Source organism: Anabrus simplex, chromosome 2, assembly GCF_040414725.1.
Source record: "Anabrus simplex isolate iqAnaSimp1 chromosome 2, ASM4041472v1, whole genome shotgun sequence".
NCBI lineage: Eukaryota > Metazoa > Arthropoda > Insecta > Orthoptera > Tettigoniidae > Anabrus > Anabrus simplex.
Window position 1 is genome coordinate 1,239,183,459 of NC_090266.1, and position 21,533 is coordinate 1,239,204,991.

At 40.4% G+C, this 21,533-nt stretch overlaps 1 protein-coding gene across 2 annotated transcripts in view; it reads left to right on the plus strand.

Annotated features, from left to right (window-relative positions):
- Positions 1-21,533, plus strand: part of chas (chascon) — a 920,317-nt gene that overhangs the window by 341,930 nt on the left and 556,854 nt on the right. For both annotated transcript variants that reach the window (XM_067142274.2, XM_067142275.2), the window contains exon 3: positions 13,245-13,281. In XM_067142274.2, coding sequence (XP_066998375.2) covers positions 13,245-13,281 — 37 coding nt within the window. The remainder of the gene's footprint in view (positions 1-13,244; positions 13,282-21,533) is intronic.

A 21,533-nucleotide genomic window follows, 5' to 3' on the forward strand; every position in this document is an offset into this window, starting at 1 on the left:
TGAAACTCCCCTACTGGAGGAAGCCTGAACTTTATCTACTGTGTAAATTTTCAAGTTTCTCAGAAGATGTCCCTACTTGTAAATTTTGAAGTTTCTGAACTGTGTCGTTTTCGATTTATTTTTGTTTTGCCTGTAGTAAGAAGTCTGAACATTCTCTTCTAGAGGACACTACTGAAGAACTACAATGGTGCACCCTAGTGCGAAGTGAAAGAACTGATTTTTTGGAGAAATTTTGATTTCAAAAGTTTGTTTCTTGTTAAATTTCTTTCTGTTATTGTTTAAGTTGGCTGTATAACCCTGCCCTTTCCCCTTGGTTTGAATTTAGCCAATCCCGAATTTCTTTAATTAATTTATGACCAATCAGGTGTATCTTCTTCATCTTGGATATGTTGCTTAACCCTAGCCAATAAAATTCTTGTGGGAGGTTGTTCTCATTCCTGAAACGCCTCGAACTTTCCGTGAGAGTATATAAACTGCTGATTTTCGGGTCCCCGCGCCACTTCTGTAACAGCTATCAGTGTGTAAAGTACGTAGCAGGGGGCGGGAAGCGCCTCTTTCTTCGGGCAGCAGTTCATCCACAAGGTAATGGCCGTTTAATAACTTCTTTTCTTGCTAGCTCAGCAGTTTAACTCTCGGGGCAGGTCCGAAGCCTTTTACCATGTAACTTTCCCTTAAAATGTAAAGACACTCGGTATCTATTCTATCTGTTTAACTATAAATTGGGATAGAGAGTGCTTAACCCTCTCGAGCTCCCACTCATATTGCTTTGAGATGAACTTATTTTCTCAACCGTTTCTTCCAGTCTAGCGTAATGTAAATTGTCTTCTCATATAAGTCACCTCTTTAGTATGGGATTAGCCCTTGCATTAACGGCCTAGTGCCAAGTAGGTTTTAAACAAAATGTATTAGGAGTGCAGTTTTGCCTCCTCTCTAGTTGGTATTGTCGAGGCAATGTAATATTTCTATTTCTTCATTAAATCGGCCTCAGTAGGTTGGGTATTTTTACCCCTGTGTCTATGTCCTTGGAGGACAGCTTGAACGTGGAGTTTGGTGTAGCCTTTGATAGGCTTGAACGTAAGAGCGGGTTGCTCTTTCGTAAAATTCGTTTCTGCGTGCCTCTAGGAGGCTTTACTGTGTAATTTGGAGCAAGTGCTCCTGGGCATGATTGGGGTTTTCTGCCCCTCTGTTGAATCTTGTTTTTGGGGTAAAGTTGGGCTAATTGCTCAAGAATTGTGAGTTCGGGGCTCGAAGCCCAAATCCTGTAAATACTGTAATTGTAATTTTGTTGCCTTGCTACTCTGTACCTGCCATTCTTGTTATATCTTGATTTTCAAAAGAAAATATAACCTTGTAAAATTTTATCTTAACTTTAATTTCGTATTTTGAGACCCGTTCACCCCCGCACCTTCTTTCACCTCTGCTGTTCCACAGATACCTCGGAACAATTATTATTATTATTATTATTATTATTATTATTATTATTATTATTATTATTATTATTATTATTATTATTATTATTATTATTTCTGTTCGTGATTCACATAATATCATTTGTCACTGAATAGCGTCCGGCTCCATGGCTAACTGGTTAGAACGTTGACCTTTGTTTCAAGCAGATCCGGCCTTGTCGGTGATGTTAACATTGGCTCGGGGTTGGGTGTCTTTAGCATTATAATTCTGCCTACTTCAATATAAATTTAATTTTATCACGTTGTTTAATATATATACACTGGCGGAAAGGGAAATTCCAACACCAAGATAGGAATGTAATTTAGGCTACGCAGTTGTCTAGGTAACGTACACTACAGTATCCGGACACCCCTATGTCAAGCGGAATTGAACCCTAGATGTCACGAGAGGCGGATCCGCCAGTATAAAAGGAGGTGAGGAATATTGTGTTGTCAGTAGAGAAGCTGTAAGAGCAGAATGGGTCGGTCAGGTGAGGTCAGATGTCACCTGAGTAACAAATCTATCAGGGGCATTTCAACTTTCTAAAGCCACCCAAGTCGATTGTTAGTGATGTGAATGTGAAGGAGCAACCGCAACTAAACCAAGACCAGGCAGACCTCATTTAACGACGGACAGGGACCGTCAAGCTTTGTGGAGTGTGGTTGTAAAAGATCGCAGGATATCAGCCGAAGTAATCACTCGTGAGTTCTAAAGTGCTACGATCAGTCCAGCCAGCACAATGAGTGTGTATCTGGAGTTAAACATAATGGGTTATAATTGTTGAGCTGTAGCCAATGCTAAGCACAGCTTGAGGTGGTGTGATGGACAGTGGATGACTGGAAACGAGTGATTTGGAGCGGTAAATCACGCTTTAACCTGTAGTAATCTGATGGAAGTGTTTGGGTTTGGCGAAAGCCCCGAAAACCTTATCTGCAATCATGTATAGTGCCAAAAGTGAAGTATGCAGCAGGTTTTATGGTATGGGGGTGTTTTTCGTGGTTAGGGTGTAGTTCCATTACTGCGCTTAAAAAAGTTCTAAATGCTGAAGGATATGGACACATTTTAAACCATTGTGTACTGCGTGCAGTAGAGACTACGAGTGTTTGTATCATCATGTCAATGCACCCTATCATAAAGCTGCATCTGTGAGACAATGGCTTCTGGACAATAACACACCTGTAATGGACTGACCTGAACCCAATGGAACACCTTTGGGAACGTCGACTTCGCTCCAGACCGCAGCATCCAACATGACTAACTTCTCTAATTTCGGCTCTTGAGGAAGAACGGGCTGCCATTCCTCCACATACATTCAGACACCTTATTGCAAGTGTCATGAAGGCGAATCTCCAACAATAATTAAGTCATATCCCTCCCCCAGATCTCAGACGTAAAGATGCTCTCCTAAGAGAATTCAGTAAAATAATGAATAACCCAGAACACCCGTACATAATGACATCGACGATGCGAATATTAATCGTCTGCGTTCGAGAAAACCACCAACTATGAACTTGTGGAACAACAACTACCAAACTTCCGCTGAATGGCAGAAGATACTCAACGAAAAATACTGCCCGACACTGCCTTCTGTGAAGAAGACGCCGCCACCTGGTTTCAACCTCCCTCGTAGACTATGGTCCGCACTGAACAGGATCCGAACAAACCACGGGAACTGGGCAGCCTTCCATAACGCCTGAGTGTGACTGTGGCGCTACACAACAGACAGTGAAGCACATCATCGAAGAATGCAGGACTAGAAAATACAATGGCAGTGCTAATGACTTTGCTTTTGCAACTCCAGAGGCTATAGACTATATAAACAATTTGGACATATGTATATGGTGTAGATATTGTAACAATAGACGCTGTATCTCTAGCCATACGCTAAATAAAAAATCCAACAATAGAGAACGTGACAGGGGTAAAGTCTAAGCGCAATTTCATGTTGGTGCCCGGGTACTTTTGAACAGGGAACGTATTTATTTGACTAAAGTTTCTAGGTCACAAGTACAATCATGCGTGAACAGACATGTGACATGGTGGTGCATTAGTAACCGTTGTAGTCACCACGCATTGTGTTGTATGTCATTTCGCGGGATGGAGTTCCACGCCTGTTGCACTTGGTCAGTCAGGTTAATGCTGGTAGTGGATGGCGCTGGATTTGTCGTCCCATAATGTCCTCATACGTGCACAGTGGGCGAAATGTCTCGTGATTTCGCAGGTCAAGGCAACTGGTCGACGACATTGAGTGACAGCAGCGGTATGAGGTCAAGCGTTGGAAAACACCCCCTAGAACACTGCGAATAAATGGCAGCACAACCGATTCAATCCCCAGTTTGACGTTCAAATCCGCTGTCAAGTTTCTTGAGATAATGAGTGGAGTGCTGCTGCTTAATCGCTCCCCCAAGCCATAACTCCTGGCGGAGGTCCAGACAGCTTGGTTCGAAGCGCTCACCTGGCCAAACTGCTGCCATCACTGTCAACCAGTCATGCACGGCTCACATCTGAGAACACAACAGATCTCCACTCCGCCCTCCAATGAGCTCTAGCTTGATACCACTAGATCGTAGATGACGGTGATTCAAACTTAGTGGCATGGACGCTACGAAACGTCTGGCTCGGCTCGGAGCTGTCCCTTAAGTAATCGATTTCTTACAGTTCTCTGTGTTCCTCTGGCCGCTGCAGATGCAGTACGAGCAACAACAGCCCGTGTGCGGCTGGACCCTGGTCTTCTTGAAACAGTACCTTCCCGTGTCAGTTGTTTGGATGTATCGCAGCAAAATGTTCCTGTTATATCGCGGAAGGAACATCCACCTTCTCGTAGTACTAACCTGCCGTCTTCGTCCCCTTAAAGGTATGTTTGACTCTCACCAAGTGTAGAGCGCGTATTTAAAGCAGACGGCATCATTCTTCGCGCTCAAACATGCCACCCGTATTTCGTTTATTTAACACAACTCCTTCTTCATTTCCCATCAGTATGTGGAATAAAAAAATATATAGTAAAAATCAAATATTGACTCATTACAAATGTAGGTTGACTAAATGGGGAAAACCGAATGCCAAAATTATGACCGACCTTCGAGCTCTGGGGAAAAGCTTGTAGCAAAACCAGAACGAAAGGCACCAGTGGACTTTTTTTTAACAACGTTGGGTGTGTCTAACGAGCCACACTTGAAGCAACTCACTACAAATGTCCCATTCGTTTGAACGCAGATAATGTGCCCAGGTTCGATTCCACCTCAGCCATCCTCGAAGTGGTTTTCCGGTTTCCCACTTCTACAGGCAAATGCCGGATGGTACCTTACTTCAACCACGGCCGCTTCCTTTCCTCTTCCTTGTCTAGTCATTCCAATCATCCCATCCCCCCTGTTCATCATAGCAGGTGAGGCAGCCTGGGCGAGGTACTGGTCCTCCTCCCCAGTTTTATCCCTCGGACACAAAGTCTCACGATCCAGGACACTGCCCTTGAGATGGTAGGGGTGGGATCCCACCCTTGGAGGGTAAAATGATTAAGAAGAACAGAAAAGATAATAATAATAATAATAATAATAATAATAATAATAATAATAATAATAATAATACGTCTCGTCCATTATGAATAAGAAATTTCAGAATATCTGTTATGTAGCAACGTTGACGTACTTATTCGAACCTGTAATACATAAAATGTCTAGATAATTATGTTATGTAATCAGCCTAAAATAATAAGTTTCCAGAATATTCCCTAAATCTGTCGTACGTGGGTGTTTTACAACTGTAACGCAAGTAGTTGGCGAGGCTCGAGGAAATCTTTCCGCTGCACTGGAAAACAGAGGTGGATGCAACTATGTACATCAGTTTGTGCTAAAGAAAACACGTAATTTTCAAGGGAAATTCACTTTTGTTTTGTCATCGGCTTCTACACACTTCGCCCACCTTACAGGAAAGTTATGAATACCAGCTTGACCATTCGTCGAGCCATTTTCCAACTTCCTCGAAATTGCTGAAGTGCTGCTCTGCGAGCACGTGCCCCATTGATGCGAAGAGATGTTAGTCAGTTGGCGTCAGGTCGGGGCAGTACGGCAGCTGCGAAAGGATTTCAAGGTATCTTTCACTGGTTTTGTTGTGTGAGACGTGTAACAAAATCACTTTGCAATGTCTTCTGGCCCATTCTTTCGATCAATGCAGGATTTAAATTAATCATTTGTTGACGATAGCGTTGTGTCTCACCGCTGGAGCGTGCTCCTACCAGCAAACGACAGCCTTTTTCTTTTGATGAAATATCAGAAGCAATGCGTGGCGCACATTTTGGTAGATGCGTACTGTTCTCCTTCAGTGCATACACCTTGTAAAATTGTTACTTGTTAAAAGTTCATCGGACTCACACTGGCGTACTACACGCGAGATGTGAACACCATGGAACAATGGGGTACCACAGTTAAGCAACATTGCGCGTCGTCATATTTGGATGGGTGCTCGCTCGCTCATAGGGGAGCTTGACGCATACCCCTAAGTTATGAGCCCGATACTGAAAGCAATATACTTCAACATTATTTTATAAACGGTAAATGATAAGCTGCCACACGGGTTCCACTCAGCCTCGAGAGCTCAACTGAGCCATTCGTTTCCTTCAGACAAATGCCAGGATGGTACCTAACTTAAGGTCACGGCCGCTTCCTTCCCCACAAGGCCTCTGTTCAGCATAGCAGGTGACGAGGCGAGGTACGGTTCCTCCTCCAGAGTTGTATTCCGAGGAAATGTCTCACTCTCCAGAACACTGACTTGAGGTGGGATCTCTCGCTGAGTCCGAGGGTGCAAGCAACCCTGGACGGTAAAGGGACTAAGTGCAGCACTGTCTCCTGAAATGGTCGCCTCTACCTTATGGGAGAGGAAACACACAGGATCTAGGTATAAGTAAAATCTGTGATGTCATTAACAAGAGGAGGAAGAATAATTCTCTTCTAATGCCTGGATTTTATGTTTCGAGAATCAGGATTTAACTTTAGGGTTGTGACATTAGTAATTCCGTAGAATGCCCCGGCAGTAAAAAACCAGTAAACTCTGCATTCACTGTATTCGAGAAAATGTAATGCATTTTCTTTAGTCGTATTCACATTCCATTAGACTTAAAGAACCACAACTGAATGTAATATTTACCACCACTTAAACCCCAGTATTATGCAACCAACACTCCCAGCGCTCCAAGGACAAGTTCGAGATAATTGTTTTTACAATTTGTTTTACGTCGCACCGACACAAACAGGTATTATGGCGACGATGGGATAGGCAAGGGCTAGAAGTGGGAAGGAAGCGGCCGTGGCCTTAATTAAGGTACAGCCTGGTGTGAAAATTGAAAACCACGGAAACCATCTTCAGGGTTGCCGACAGTGGGGCTCGAACCCACTATCTCCCAGATGCAAGCTCACAGCCGCGCGCCTCTAACCGCACGGCCAACTAGTCCGATACAAGTTCGAGATATAATTTCAAGAAACGGAAATTGTGTGTGGAACAAGTGGTAGAGAAAAATAAAGAGGAATTTAGAAAAGCGTTCATCACAATACAAGGAGAGGAAATCAAAACCCTGAGATTTACCAATTATATTGTTATTTTATCTGAATCCATAGAAAATCTGGAGAAATTGCTGAATGGCTAGGACAGAGGTTTGGAGGAGAAGTGAAGTATGAAAGTCATTAAGTCCAGGACAGTGATAATAGAATGAAGTCTAGTGATTCAGGAAATGAAATCTTGAAGGAAAGAGATGCATTTTATTATTATTATTATTATTATTATTATTATTATTATTATTATTATTATTAGTGTATTGAACCCTTGAACTTACCGTTCCATCCTTGGTCGGCCACAGCTGTAGCAATAGAACAATATCGAACTCTTAAATCTTGGGGTCGGAGCGGGTGTATTTCGGTCACGATATTGAGCAAACGATGGGGTTCAGAAGAGAGAATAAGTACTTTAAATGAGGGGCCAAAATGTGCTACTAAATTTTATTAAATTATCAAATGATTTTTTTTTATAAAATCATCCATCACGGAGTCAAATTATTTAATATTTACGCAGTCACATTGCAATGCGAGAATGTTGTCTTTTTACATTTATCGTAGAACTTTCTTCAGAGGAAAGTAGAAAATATCACAAATTTAGTGGACACCGAAAACTAGAAAAACGAAAATAAAACCTGAAAATTGGGCACCATTTGATCCAAACGATAACTGAGAATTAATCCACACGATTCGTGGAAAATCTGATCTTCAACAAGTACAATTCCAGATTTACATTTAATTAAGGTTATTCACCAGTCTAATACCCTGTTGGATATGGGATCACCCTCCGAATGGACCCTTAATCGAACCAAATTGACTATCAGTTGTTTTTGGATAGGTTGCGAAATATTACTGGAAAACATGGTGTTCACTACGAGTTAACAGCAACAGTCACAATAAAAAAAAAATCACCATGTATTGTCATCTCGTGACACCCTTAAGTTAAAGAATATTCCCAATGCTGAAACATGCATCACCCAAACAGCTATTCAGAAAGAACCAACAACAACTCGATCCGAGAGGATCTTACGTTATGTCGTTCTGATGGAACAAAACTCCGATATGCAGGAAACACTTATTCATCATGCATTTAGAAGAAATGCTAAACACTGAAGTTACAGAAAAGTGGCAAGTCACCTCAAAATCTTCTTATAAAACCAACTTTCAGGTTATAAATGGTTATGTTGTTCGGCTCCATGGCTAAATGGTTAGCGCGCTGGCCTTTGGTCACAGGGGTCCCGGGTTTGATTCCCGGCAGGGTCGGGAATTTGAACCATAATTGGTTAATTCGCTGGCCCGGGGGCTGGGTGTATGTATCGTCTTCATCATCATTTCATCCTCATCACGACGCGCAGGTCACCTACAAGCGTCAAATCAAAATACCTGCATCTGGCGACCCGAACGTGTCCTCGGACACTAAAAGCTATACGCCATTTCATTTTCAATGGTTATGTTGAGTTTAACAAATTCACAAGTCCACACGATAAAATACAATAAAATGAAATATCAAAGGAAATCCTTCCATTCTCCAAATTACGACTACCATTACAAATCCGTCTACCTATGTTTGTCCCAATAAACTAACTACAAGTTATTGATAGACCAATGTCTCACCTATTATAAGATGTAAGAACGAATATTGAAAATAAAATATGTTAACAGCTGACGAATCGAAACCGCATTCGTAGCGCAAGTCCTACATAAATCAGCTAAGTGTCAACACACGCACACTATCAAGGCATATTATCGGACATCTGAACGATAAAATAATTAAGTCGAGAAATAAAATTAAAAGTACTAAAGTTCAATGAACCCGAACGTGCGTGGCAAACAGCGGTAGCTCAGTATCCATGTTGGACAACCCTCACGTTTATGCCACTAGTGGTTCCATGTAAACACCTTCTAGCTGGTAAGGATTGTGCCGAGACACTTCACACTACTGCAGACAGTGCCATCGTTCAAGTCAATTCGCAAAACACCTAACCTAAGACTTGATTATATGCAGACGACACCCTAATCCTGTCGTCGAGCCTACGTAGTGTCTACACACCCTAACAATAAAATCTATATACACACGCAGCATCCTAAATCTATCGTTGAGCGTAAACGGAGATATCTACTCATCCGTATACTCCTATGATACGCGCAACGTCCTAAATCTATCGTCGAGCGGAATCTGGGATGTCTACCCATCCTCTACAATGTCAGGCGAAATCGTAACTTCAGACATAATCGCTGAAACCTTGTAGAAACTCTAGCACAATGAAGTGAAGCTTGCCACAGAATGAACTCAAGCCTGGAAATGTAACTATGTCCATTCTTGTCAATAAACGTGAAATGAAAAATTAATAACGCGCGGCTACATTAATAGGCGGTCCAACGCTGCTCATGAAAATAAGTCCGCTTGATCTTGCAACCAGCAGTCTATTTCTCTTTTCGGCGTGGATCTCATTTATGGTACTGAAAGCTCTTTCGGCTTCTGCTGAAGAGATGCGACTGGTCTGTACAGTCTTGATTAAAGGCATCAGCTCCACTGGAATTTCCTTGGTCTCGACATACTTTCTAAAAGCTTTAATGTACCTCTCTTGTCTGACATGTGGAAGAAGTCACAAAGGTTGTCAACATTCTCATCACCATAGCAGATATCCAAAGTAGAAGTGGAGGGCCAATTACTTTTGTATAGTACCTTTGCATCACTGATAACTTTTGTCATTCTCTCATGTCTCTGCTGACTAGAGCTGAAACCACATCGGACACATTTTCCATAAGCCTGTTATTTAAATTGTTCACAAGACTTCTGAAAATCTGCTTTCTGTCAATTTTTACAACTTTGTTAAGAATCATGTAATCCTATGTTTCTAAACTTTTTTTGTTTTCTGCTGCTTTAAGAACTGTTCTGCAGTATTCTCCAGAAGCTGAGTTACACATAGATTCAAACACTTTTATAGTGCGCTTGATTGCATTTTGAGCCTCTGTCAGACTTGTCTCTCTTTTCTGCAACTCTAATGACAAATCAGCTAACTCAACAAGAGCATCATACATAATTGCAATATTTTCTAGAAATTCTACACATGTTAACATATTTTCTAGACCTTGGGCAAAAGTCCTTTCTTTGGAGTCTCTCTGGTGGTCATTTTTTGGCATCACTAAAATGTTTGACTAGTGCACTGTAGTTTTCCCAGACAGCTTTTACAGTTCTCTGGCTTGATGCTACCCATCTTATTGTAAATATTTTCCCAGTCTTCTTCACTCTTTGTTCCAGTGAAGCAGCACAAATGTTGAGTTCCCTTTGATTTTTGGGAGACATGTTGTATAAAGAATACAATTTGTCAAAGAAAGAATGGAAATGGTTAACACCTGTAACTTCATTTCTTGTATCAAAAACGGCCAATTCAAGCGATGGTTTAAACAGTGCCAGATAACTATATCTGGAAATAACTTTAACAATTGTGCTCCAACTCCTTGTTTTTATCTAACATTACAGAGGCCCCATCACATGCTAGACCAACTAAATGTTCTGCCAGAAAGTTTTCATTCATTCCATATGAAGAAAGATTCCTCAATATCTCTCGAGTAATAACATCTGCTGTAGTTGATTCAAGTTCTATCAACTCCGAGAAAAAGAAAAAAACTTCAGAATTATCTGGAAGAGCACATCTCAAACAAACTGTAATACTAAAACAGATTTTACACTAACTGTTGTTGATTCGTCAATCATAATACTGATTCTCCTCTGATTTTCTGTGATAGATTTTGCTATTTTATTTCTCATTTCCTGTGAAATGTGTTCAATAATATTAGCACAACTAAAATTTGTATGAAGAACTCGTCCCATATCTAAACCATTTAATTGTTGAAGTTTAACATGAGCCTGTAGGTCTACGAAGGGTCTGTTTCTTTTCGCAATTGAGTATGCTGTTCGGTATACTCGAGCGGTGGTTTCTAGGTGGTTGACACTCATAGTGTCCAAGCAACTTTCAAATATCTTTTTATTAGATTCTGATTTTTGTAACATAGCTTTTTTGTGAGATCCTGAACTTTTGTGCTCAGATATTTTTTCCGAAGGCTTGTTTGTTGTTGATAAATATTATATCCGTTGGGATGAACCTTGCATTCTACCCATACTTTCATTAGATTAAGTCCTGCCCCCTTTAGAAACTCCTAATCCTAATTTACTTTCCTCTTTACATATAATGCAGCCTAAATTTTTATTTTCTGCAAATAACCGCTTTTTCTCTGACATAAAATACGGCACGGTAGTGAGACTCGTTCCAACAGTCTGTAAAATCTTGTTTTCGGTAGCTGGGTCCTTGAATTTCACAATCGATGGTAGAAGGTGTAGAACCACAACCTAGATTCTCCCTTGAATCTGCATCACAGGTCTCAGCAACATTTGACCCAGGCTCTGTCTTTATACTCACGTCGTTAATTCAGTTTCGTTTTTACTTGAGCCATCACACACCTTTCTAGTATTCTTTGATTCTTCATCTTCATCCCCAGCACGTTTTCTTGAACCCAGCCACTTCAGTCAACTAATGGTCACACTCACAACTCACTTTCACAGCCTCTGGAAAACTTGGAAGGTACTAAGGGGCTAGTGATGTTTCATTAACACCAGAGAGATTCCTTAATATTTGCTTCACAACAACACATTGAGCAAAACATAAAATAAAACTTGGATTCACACAAACATAACGAGTGGAAGAAAGTTGTTGTGCTCACTTCCCGCTCTCCGAATCGAATAGCAGTATAGCCAACCTTAGAGATCCAGAAAACCGCCCAGGAGTGTAAAAGCGACCGTATGTTATGAGTTATGAACACAAAACCGTAAGGTTCGATATTAATCCGCTAGAGTACACCCATGACGTTTCAGCGGTATGTATAGATTATAAGATTTTCTTAGTGAATGTAAAAATTTTACGTCATTCTAAAGCGGGAAAATATTTTCCGGCACGGCGTTGCGGCCCAACTAACCGTTCGTTTCTGACAAATTCTGATTGCCCAAGAAAAATGTATTGATGGTTCATCTTCTTCAATGTGAAACCTCCACTTCCTAACTGCCCATCAATATTAAGAAAAGATATGATACATTAAAATTAAGAAGTACATAGTTTAAGAGTATGTAGAATTTTATGAAGAAATTCTGGTGTGAGCAAGTAAAACAGCTAATGATTATATTGATGACGAAGGTGGAGTTCCTTTTTGATCACTGAACCTTAAAAAGCTGTAATTTGTTACAAGTAAATAGCAAGGAGAATGTTTTTTCTATATTTTAATTAATTTTGAAGGAGAATAACAACTTGATGTAGCATCTCATTGAATTGTACCTTCATTTATTCTTCGTTCATTGCAGAAAGTACTGTTTTCAAAAAAGAATTTTTTGAACAAATAAAAGCTTACAAATAGAAAAATGTTAGTGAGATTTGGTCCTTTCATGATTTACAAGCGATAACATTATATTGGCAGAGAAATATCAATTTACATCTGCCTAAGATGTTTTTCTCTCTCCTGTAAAATTGTAATCTTGTAACTCGTGACTCGTGACTCGGACTTAGAGAGGGATTCAACCTCTACTGCCTCAAGGGCGTGAGACTTTGGGTCGGGGATACAACTGACTAGGAGGGCCAGTACCTCGCCCAGGCGGCCTAACCTACTATGCTGAACAAGGGCCTTGTTGGGGGATGGAAGGGTTGGTAGGGATAGACAAAGAAGAGGGAAGGAAACGGCCGTGGCCTTAGGTTAGGTACCATCCCGTTATTTACCTGGAGGAGAAGTGGGAAACCACTTCGAGGATGCCTGAGGAGGGAATAGAACCTCCATCTACTCAGTTGACCTCCAGAGGCTTAGTGGACCGCGTTCCAGCCCTCGTAGCACGTTTCAAATTTTCGTGGCAGAGCCGGGAATCGAACCCAGGCCTCCGGGGGAGGCAGCTACTCACACTAACCACTACCATTATTTTGTCCGCTAAGAGCTGGACGGCTCCATGCTGGACTTTGGACCAGTTTTGTCCTTCATTGGTTAATTCATCTGGCTCGGGGGCTGGGTCATCCTGCACTAAACCTCTCCGGAAGCCCACGTACTTGCCCGCCCTCTCCGCTAGGTTTCGTCCCAGTTGCTCTACTCAGCTGGTGGGGGGCCACGGCTGTTCGTTGAGCGTGTGTTGTGCCGAGAAATGCGACAGTCTTAATGGTGGTAATCTTGATTCTGTCCCCTGACACGTTCAGCATTACTACAGTGTCGTCTTCTTCTTGTTCGCAGGTTGACCCAGAGAGCACCTACGCAACCACAAAAGAAGGTAAGTGTTGGCCACGCCCACTTTCTCCTCATTCACAACATAACAACTCTCTCTCGTGATAATAGCTCTCCAACATCTATGCGATTTAAATTAGTTCCCACACTTGTTATTCTTGTTGTTATTTGGGGTGTGATAGCTTGTGACTTTGTCGCAAACTTCTCTTTAAGGCGTTCTTGGTTAGAATACTGACCAATGTAGGCCCTACATAGGATTGTTGAAGTGGTTTTGATTCCACTTAAAACCGGAGGCTCTGTGCTTATAATCACGATATTAACAGCTAACCACGTCGCACCAACACAGACAGGCCTTATAGGGACGATGGTATATGAAAGGGCTAGGTGTGGGAAGGAAGCGACCGTGGCCCTAATTAAGGTACAGCCCCTGGTGTGAGAATGGGAAACCACGGAAAACCATCTTCAGGGATGCACGGCCAACTTGCCCGGTTTATTATTTTCATCATCATCAACGAATGCTTTTGGGTTTTAAAGAATTTTGCATTGAAAATGATAAAATATTGAGGCTAATGTAAATCAGAGCCTTTCCTGTAACATAACTAGTGGAACATCAAAGAGAAGAAAACTCTCCACATACGCCTTGCGTATTAAAGGACCGTTTTCAAACAATCGTCTTTGTAGGTTTCCTAGATTTTTACAATATTTATTAGTAAGAAGGAATTGGTAATATTCGTACCATAGCAAGTTCACGAAAATTACCGAGGAGTTGACATTAAAGTAACGGTTCCCAAGGCGTGAGATGTTTACAGTGGGAGTAGAGATAACTTGCCCTCGCAAATAGCGATGTGACGTCCAGAGGGATTGCTTTCGGCATCCTTTAATCTGCCAACATGTTTGTTCCAATGTACTGAGCACAGATGCAATTCATAAAGATACATTTAAAAAATCAATGCAAGCTTAATTAATTAATTAGTTACATGTTTATTTGAACTTCTATTGAGGCCAGCACTTTGGATTTGAAGCAGTAGCTTGATAATGATACTTCGCTCATATCTGTTTATTAAAATGTATATTTCAATGTGAATTCTTTGTTTTTGTTAAGGGGAGATGATGGCAGAACATTTAAAACCTTTTACTTTACAAATACCTATATGAAAATGTGCGTGTATGAGAACATATTTCCAATATTTCGTGCCTGAAACAAGGTTATTGAAGGATTTATTGATCTAAAATTGGAGGTTTCTTCGGAGCCAAGCACCCTATTATGTGAAAAGTTACTTTCTATGTTCAGTTTAGAGAAGAACTTTGATAATGTATAAATTTCAAGGTCGTTGTAATATTCCCTCACTTCGATCCGCACACTACTAGTGTTCGGTTTGTCTTTGGATGTTTGGAAACCATTTCTCGTCAAAATAATGACGTAGTGCCGGAATATCGCCAGGTGCAGGTATTTCTATTTGACTCCCGTAGGCGACTTGCGCGTGGTGATAACGATGAAATGATGATGAAGACAACACATACACCCAGCCCCCGTGCCATTGGAATTAACCAATTAAGGTTGAAATCCCCGACCCGGCCGGGAATCGAACCCGGGACCCTCTGAAACGAAGGCCAGTACGCTGACCGTTCAGCCAACATAATGATAATTTCACTCAAATTAACGTTTGGTAGAACAGATTTAGAGACTTGTCGTTGCAGAAAGAAGGAAGGTCAGTGTAACGTTGCTAGAGATGAAAGTTATGTGTTCACCCTCCTCATGGCCCTCTCCATTTCTCTTTTCTTTCTTTCTTTTCTACACTTTGCAATGTTCATGGCATACGCACACACTTTTTGAGAATAATTCATCAGATTCTAATGAAAGTGATCACCGACTTTGTACAGAAAATAATGTAGATTTTACTGGAAGCTTTCTCAGATTTGTCTATAATGTTCGTGAATGGAGAAATCTATTAAAATATAAATAAATTTGTCCAGATTGTGAAGGTTCTGATGTCATAAATCATGTACACAAATTATCTATGTGCTATCTCCGCGTTTGTGAAAAAATATACTGAATGCTGGGGTAAGTAAAAAAATAATAAAAATAGTTGGGTGGAAAGTTACAGTCAATAAAACGGTCAAAAAGCACCAATTACGGTGAACCTATTCTGAATATATGTATCAAATTTCCTTGGTCTGTCTCCAACATGACAAAAGTTATGGCATTTTCAAAATGTCGCTGTTATCAGCCTTATTTCTTGAATGTTTAATCCTCATTTCATTCTGCAGTACATAAATGATTCTGAGAGAAAAGAAAATTGTACTCGTAATAAGGGGCTAAGTAGAGGGGAACCAGCTGGAAAAGTTTCATTTGAGGGGACGATATCAGCTGATGGCGAGTGGCCCACTAAATATCTAGAGGCAGGATTGAATAATTTTCCTAGCGGTAGCGTATATGGTAGGCCAGAGTAACAGATTTTACAATCATAGGAACAGAACGAGCTTTTGGGTGGTTCTGTTCGTTTGATTGTAAGATTTTCTGCCGTGAAAGCCATTTTTGAAAATAACAGATTTTGCTCAATAACTTCGCCCTTATTGTAGGTAAATAAATAATTATCTCGCGGTTTTATGTCCCATTACGGACATGCCGAGGTGCCACAAACTTTGTCCCACTGAATTTCCTTCCTTCATGGCTATAAAACAACGGGCACGAGGTTGATGTATTGGAGTACCACCGTACTTACCCAGAATCGAACCTAGCACGGGCGAGACTTCTACTCATCCCGGCTTTGAAATATACATAACATCATGAGTGCCCGATGTGTTTATTGTGATGTGATATGAGTAGAACATTATGGCGGATATTGGACAGAACTGAGCCAGGTTACTGAAGTCTGCGAAATATGAAGTATTCACCTCAAGGTCGCAGTACTGTTATGCCCTTCAGGATTCCGCCTGTAAGAACTAGAACTGCAGCCTTCATATCATACAGCAAAGTTGATCTGCGAGAATGTACTGCTCACGGCTTAGCTATGACACATCTTGATTTTATTACTATCACCATACAATGATCCTAAAAGAACACACTACTTGAAATGGTCCAGGTGTTCTAATTTGGAATCCCTATCTGATATTCAAACTTCTCATGTTTTATCCCTACTATGAACACTTTGAACTAGAAATTGCTGACTTTCGCACCACACTTGCTGCATTTCTTTTCAAGTTCCTAGGTGCCAGACTGCAAATTTTCAGCAAACTTTGTTATTGACATAAAGTCATCTCCATAGGCCAAATTGCTTGCCCCTTCATGAGTTCCAGTAAAGGATGAGCAATAGCTACAGGCGTGAGTCCAGCACAGTTGGATTTCAGTGCTGCTATTTTTACGTCGCACGGACACAGATTGCAATGGGCTAGGAGTCGGAGGGAAGTGTCCGAGGCCTTTATTAAGCCCCACTGTTCGGCTGGTGTGCAAATGGGAAATCACGGAACCATCTTCAGGGCAGCTGACAGTAGGGTTCGAACCCACTATCTCCCGAATGCAAGCTGACAGCTACGTGACTCAAATCGCGCAACCACGCGTTCAGTAATAATACCTTTCCATTGATCCGATAACCTCTGAATATCGCCAGTATCGTCTATTACACGACTTCAATAGGTCTAGGAAACATTCTGCCGTGTTAGGAAAGAAAGGCAGAAACAGAAAACGTGGAGTATTTGGTATCGTTTGATACGCCTCGATGTTCTGCATTGCGATACAACCTCAAAAAGTAGTGAAATAGTCTTTTATCCAAAGTATAACTGTTTGCATTTTTGGACATCTTCAATGACAGTCTACTTTCATCCCACGCTACGGCTCAGCAATGACAAGCGGCAGGTTACAGTGTAAGAAAGCACAGAGCTGTATTGTTCATTTTATCGTTGGTAATCATTATAGCCAGAAGCTGCCAACTGTTCTCAGTGTGTTTTCAAAGAAATTCCATTTTAGTAAGAAATTATCCGCAGAAAATTACGTTATGTGTAAAAGTATTCCTTTCATGTTTTTGTATTGGGGAAATACTATCAGTCCTACCCAGTGCATGAAATGACACATCCTTGGGCATTTTTTATTTTTATTACATTTTATGTTTTACAAAATGTTCAGCGGTAGAAAGATGTTGGGGTTATTGGGACTAAGTCAAAAGGAATGTGATTCAGGATGTTCTTCAGCTGGAGATGGCGGGAAGTAAAATAACAAGCGGCCACTTCAGGAGCACTGAAACAACAAGTGTTCAGCAACGCTCAAAGAAAAAATCAATGTTCATGCTTGTTTTATATTAAATGTGTTAAATTCAACGCCATTCATAAAGTAGAAAGTAATGAGAAATTGATTAAACTTTGGTCTCAATTATGTCAGTTTTCAAGTTGAGGTAGTTACTAGCACAGCGGTATTCTTCTCGTAGCATTTTTCAGTTATTACTGCGTGTTGAAAATCCAGATCTAACGGTCGCTCTGAGGTCTGATCCAGGGTTGGTTGCCATCCGATTTATTTCGAACATTAGTTCCACCCTGTCTTCTGTAACGTCTCTGAACACCATACTTGGTTAGTTGTTGCAACCCTTCCTGCTTCTATCCGCTCAGAACTTACCTCATGCTAACCCTTTCCTTGCCACCAAGTTTGATACTTTAACTGTTCCTCCTCACTCCCTCTTATTCTCGTCCTAATACATCGTCTGATTGAGTAGACTTGTCTCCTGTAGGAGCAGTAAAGAGTTCCTCCTTTCTCTCTCTGTCTACTTCTGTCCAGAAAGGTTTCACTGCCTTTCCTGGATATTCCCAAATTCTTCACATGATTTGGAATCTATTATTTCTTCTTGCACAGTGTTATTCCGGAAACCGATACCATTGTCTAGATGTCCCGTGTTCCAGGTCAGAGATTCTTTTACCTGGATGTGAGGGTTAGTTGGAGGTCTGCTCAGCCTACATGAATACAGTTGTATCACGGTAACATTGCGGCTCCGGTCTAAAAAGCCAGGAAAGACGACCAATAAGATTCGTTGCGTTGATGACGTGCCACCTCGTAATCTGCAGGCCTTCGGGCTGAGCAGTGGTCGTTTGGTAGGCCAAGGTTCTCCCGCCATTTTCTCGTGCTGCGCGCACAGTGTACGCTGTACATACATACATACAGACATAGATGACAGCAAATTGAAAAGTGCATTTCCTTGTTGCTGTAGACACGACTGCTTTCTGAGCAATGTCCAGACACGACACTTATTTTATTTATTTATTTATTTATTTATTTATTTATTTATTTATTTATTTATTTATTTATTTATTTATTTATTTATTACAGCATTGTGGTGAACATTATACGTTTCCCCACTTACATTGTTCACGACTTATTTTAAATATTAACAAGATGTAAATCACTGGTTTGAACTAGTAAGAGATAGCGGAGAAGGAAATAATATTAGTAAATTTTGGATACATTCATTTGTATCAAGATGTAATTTATCTTACAAAGACTGTAGTCACCGGATGTAGCAAACTGGTTTTCCGACATGATGAAAATGTCTGCACTTTAAGTCATAATTCTATGTAAAGGGAAGTTATTGTGTGAGTCTGTGTTGGTTTACGATATGAAAAATATATTCCGGAATCTACTGGGAGTTACATTAGGAACATACTGTATATGGATGGCCTGGTTCTAATACAATGCTCTTCCTAGCCATTATTTTCCTTAAGACTGGTCACGCCTCCCACCTTAATTAATGCCATGGCTAGCACATTTACATCCTTGCGGCGCCGAAAACAAGTAGCGACATTCATTGGTCCAGCTGCTCTTGGGAGAGGTGATAAATAAGGCTAGAATTAGGGGAAGATCTATTCATATTTACATGGATACAGAGACAATTTTAATGTCTGCATGCGTTCTGAAAGAATTTGGAATGCCTTTTTTAAATTTTGTCACTGCCTCCAAAGGACGTTTGCACACATTCACAGATCCGTATGAACGACTACACGATACTTATCAAAAGCATCAATTTGCAAATATCGTACTTCCATTGTCCGTGATTTGTATACCTTCCTTGAAATACGAGATCACCAGCCTGTATAAAGGAGAGCTCATTGAGTTGTCAACGAAACAAACAACTCTATGATGTAAACTAGCCTTCTTCTTCATTATGTATACATTTGAGCCTTCAGTCTGCAAACCTCTGTAAATTAACTAAGCCCCTTTACAACACAGCATTTGCAAATATCTCTGCAGCCTCGTTCTGTTACATACCTCTTATAATTAGTGTTAGGGCCTTCCAATGCACAAGAGCTGCGTTGCACATTCTCCTCTGACGGTCACTCTGCTACAGTCCTCCTCTCCTCCAGTTGGGATCTGCCTTTATTACTCTAATCGCCTCATCTAATAAATTAGCTAGAAACTATGCCATAGATCTGTTTTCTTTCTGATATATGCGACTTTAGTAAATTGAAAAATTCTGGCCTGTTCTTTTGTATACAGCAGTGATAAATCGTATTAAATTTATTAATAAACTGCGGTCTGAAAGTGTATTATCTATAACATTTGTTATACTATATTCATCGATATGACCACTAATAACACAGATATTTGAGAAATACATTTTAGGTCTTTCCCTAAACTGCCATTGCACCGATACCAATCTTATTGAATTCTGACCAATATACGGATACAATTAAACACCCAACAGTATTAAACACTTGCACTTATCAACTTCTTTGGCTACAGTTTTCCATCCCTTTTCCTCATTAATTATTCGTGTCAGAGGCACCTATATATACAAGAAAGAGATACTGAATATATGTACTGAATATGAAAAGTGTACATGAATAAATTAATCGTATATAGTTATGAATGAAGCACTTGACAAATTTGCATATGAAGAACTAAACAATATGGACCCCCACATCAAATTTACACTTGAGTCCGAAAATAATAAAGTAATTAATTTTCTGGATTTAACTATTCTCAGAAATCCATCTGCTCTTTCATATAGAATTTTCAGAAAACAGACACAAACTGCCAATACTATTCGTCAAGATTCCATACACCCTCAAACACACAAACGTGCAGCGTATAATAGCATGGTTCATCGTGCATTCACGATACCTATGTCTAAAAAAGACCTCAATAGGGAACTCAACACTATAAGAGCAATCGCCAAATTCAACGGTTACAGCAGATCATTTATAGAACAGATAATCAATAAATTTAGACACCGGCCCAAGACTACTCTCACTAAAGAAAAACCTATCACTAACGTTTCATCTACTTTTACATTCAACAACGGTATCCATCAAATCACCAATGTTTTTCGAAAACATAACATAAAAATCTTCTTCAGAACTAATAATAGGACCTCAGAAATTATACATAATTCAACATCAGTCAACACCTCTAACAGATTTTCCAAATCTGGAATTTATAGATTCAAGTGTATCGACTGTAGCGCCTCCTACGTGGGACAAACAGGACGCAACTTCATAACCAGATATTCAGAGCACGTCAACGCGGTAAGATATAACAAGTTTTCTGCTATAGGCCAACACATTCACGACTCAAATCATAAGTTTACTGATATAGAACATGATTTTGAAATACTTCAAATAGCAAACAAAGGGCCAATTATGAACATCGTCGAAAATTGTTTCATTCATTGCGATCAATATTTCAACCCTAACTATAATTTAAATGAAATTTCCGAGAAAACTAATATTCTTTACGATCTCTTAATTAAATGGCTAAGAAATATTAGACCACCTAAAAACATTTCGATCTTTCAAACCATACGCAGTACATATCCACATCGTTTACCCCCACTACCACATCCTTCCGCTCCACCTTAGCTCCGTGACAGTTGCTTCGCCTCTACCCCTCCCCTCTCCTCCCTTACGCCTCGCCCCTTAACCTTATAATTGCATCCATCAGTCCAGCTCTGTCTGCCGATTACTCAGGCTGCTCAAGGTGAGTTCGTTTCTAGTATTCTCTGGGTTTTTCTAGACTTTTCTTTTTGATCTTTCCTTCCGATCTTTTGCCTAATTCGACTTCTAATTTCTTCCCCAGGTTCCTCAACCCATATTGAAGTGGGAATTAATTCTTTGGATCTTACCAAGTTCATGTTTACGTTTATTTTCCGGAACCAAACTACAGAACACACATAGTGTCAACTTCATATGACAATAAACCTCGCAGCATAATTTAACAGTTTTAGAAAACTAAAGTTATATATAAGCCGGACAAACCGCCATGGGTGTACAACAACGGAGTCATCATTTTAACGGATTTAAAAATGGAATGCAACTTCATCT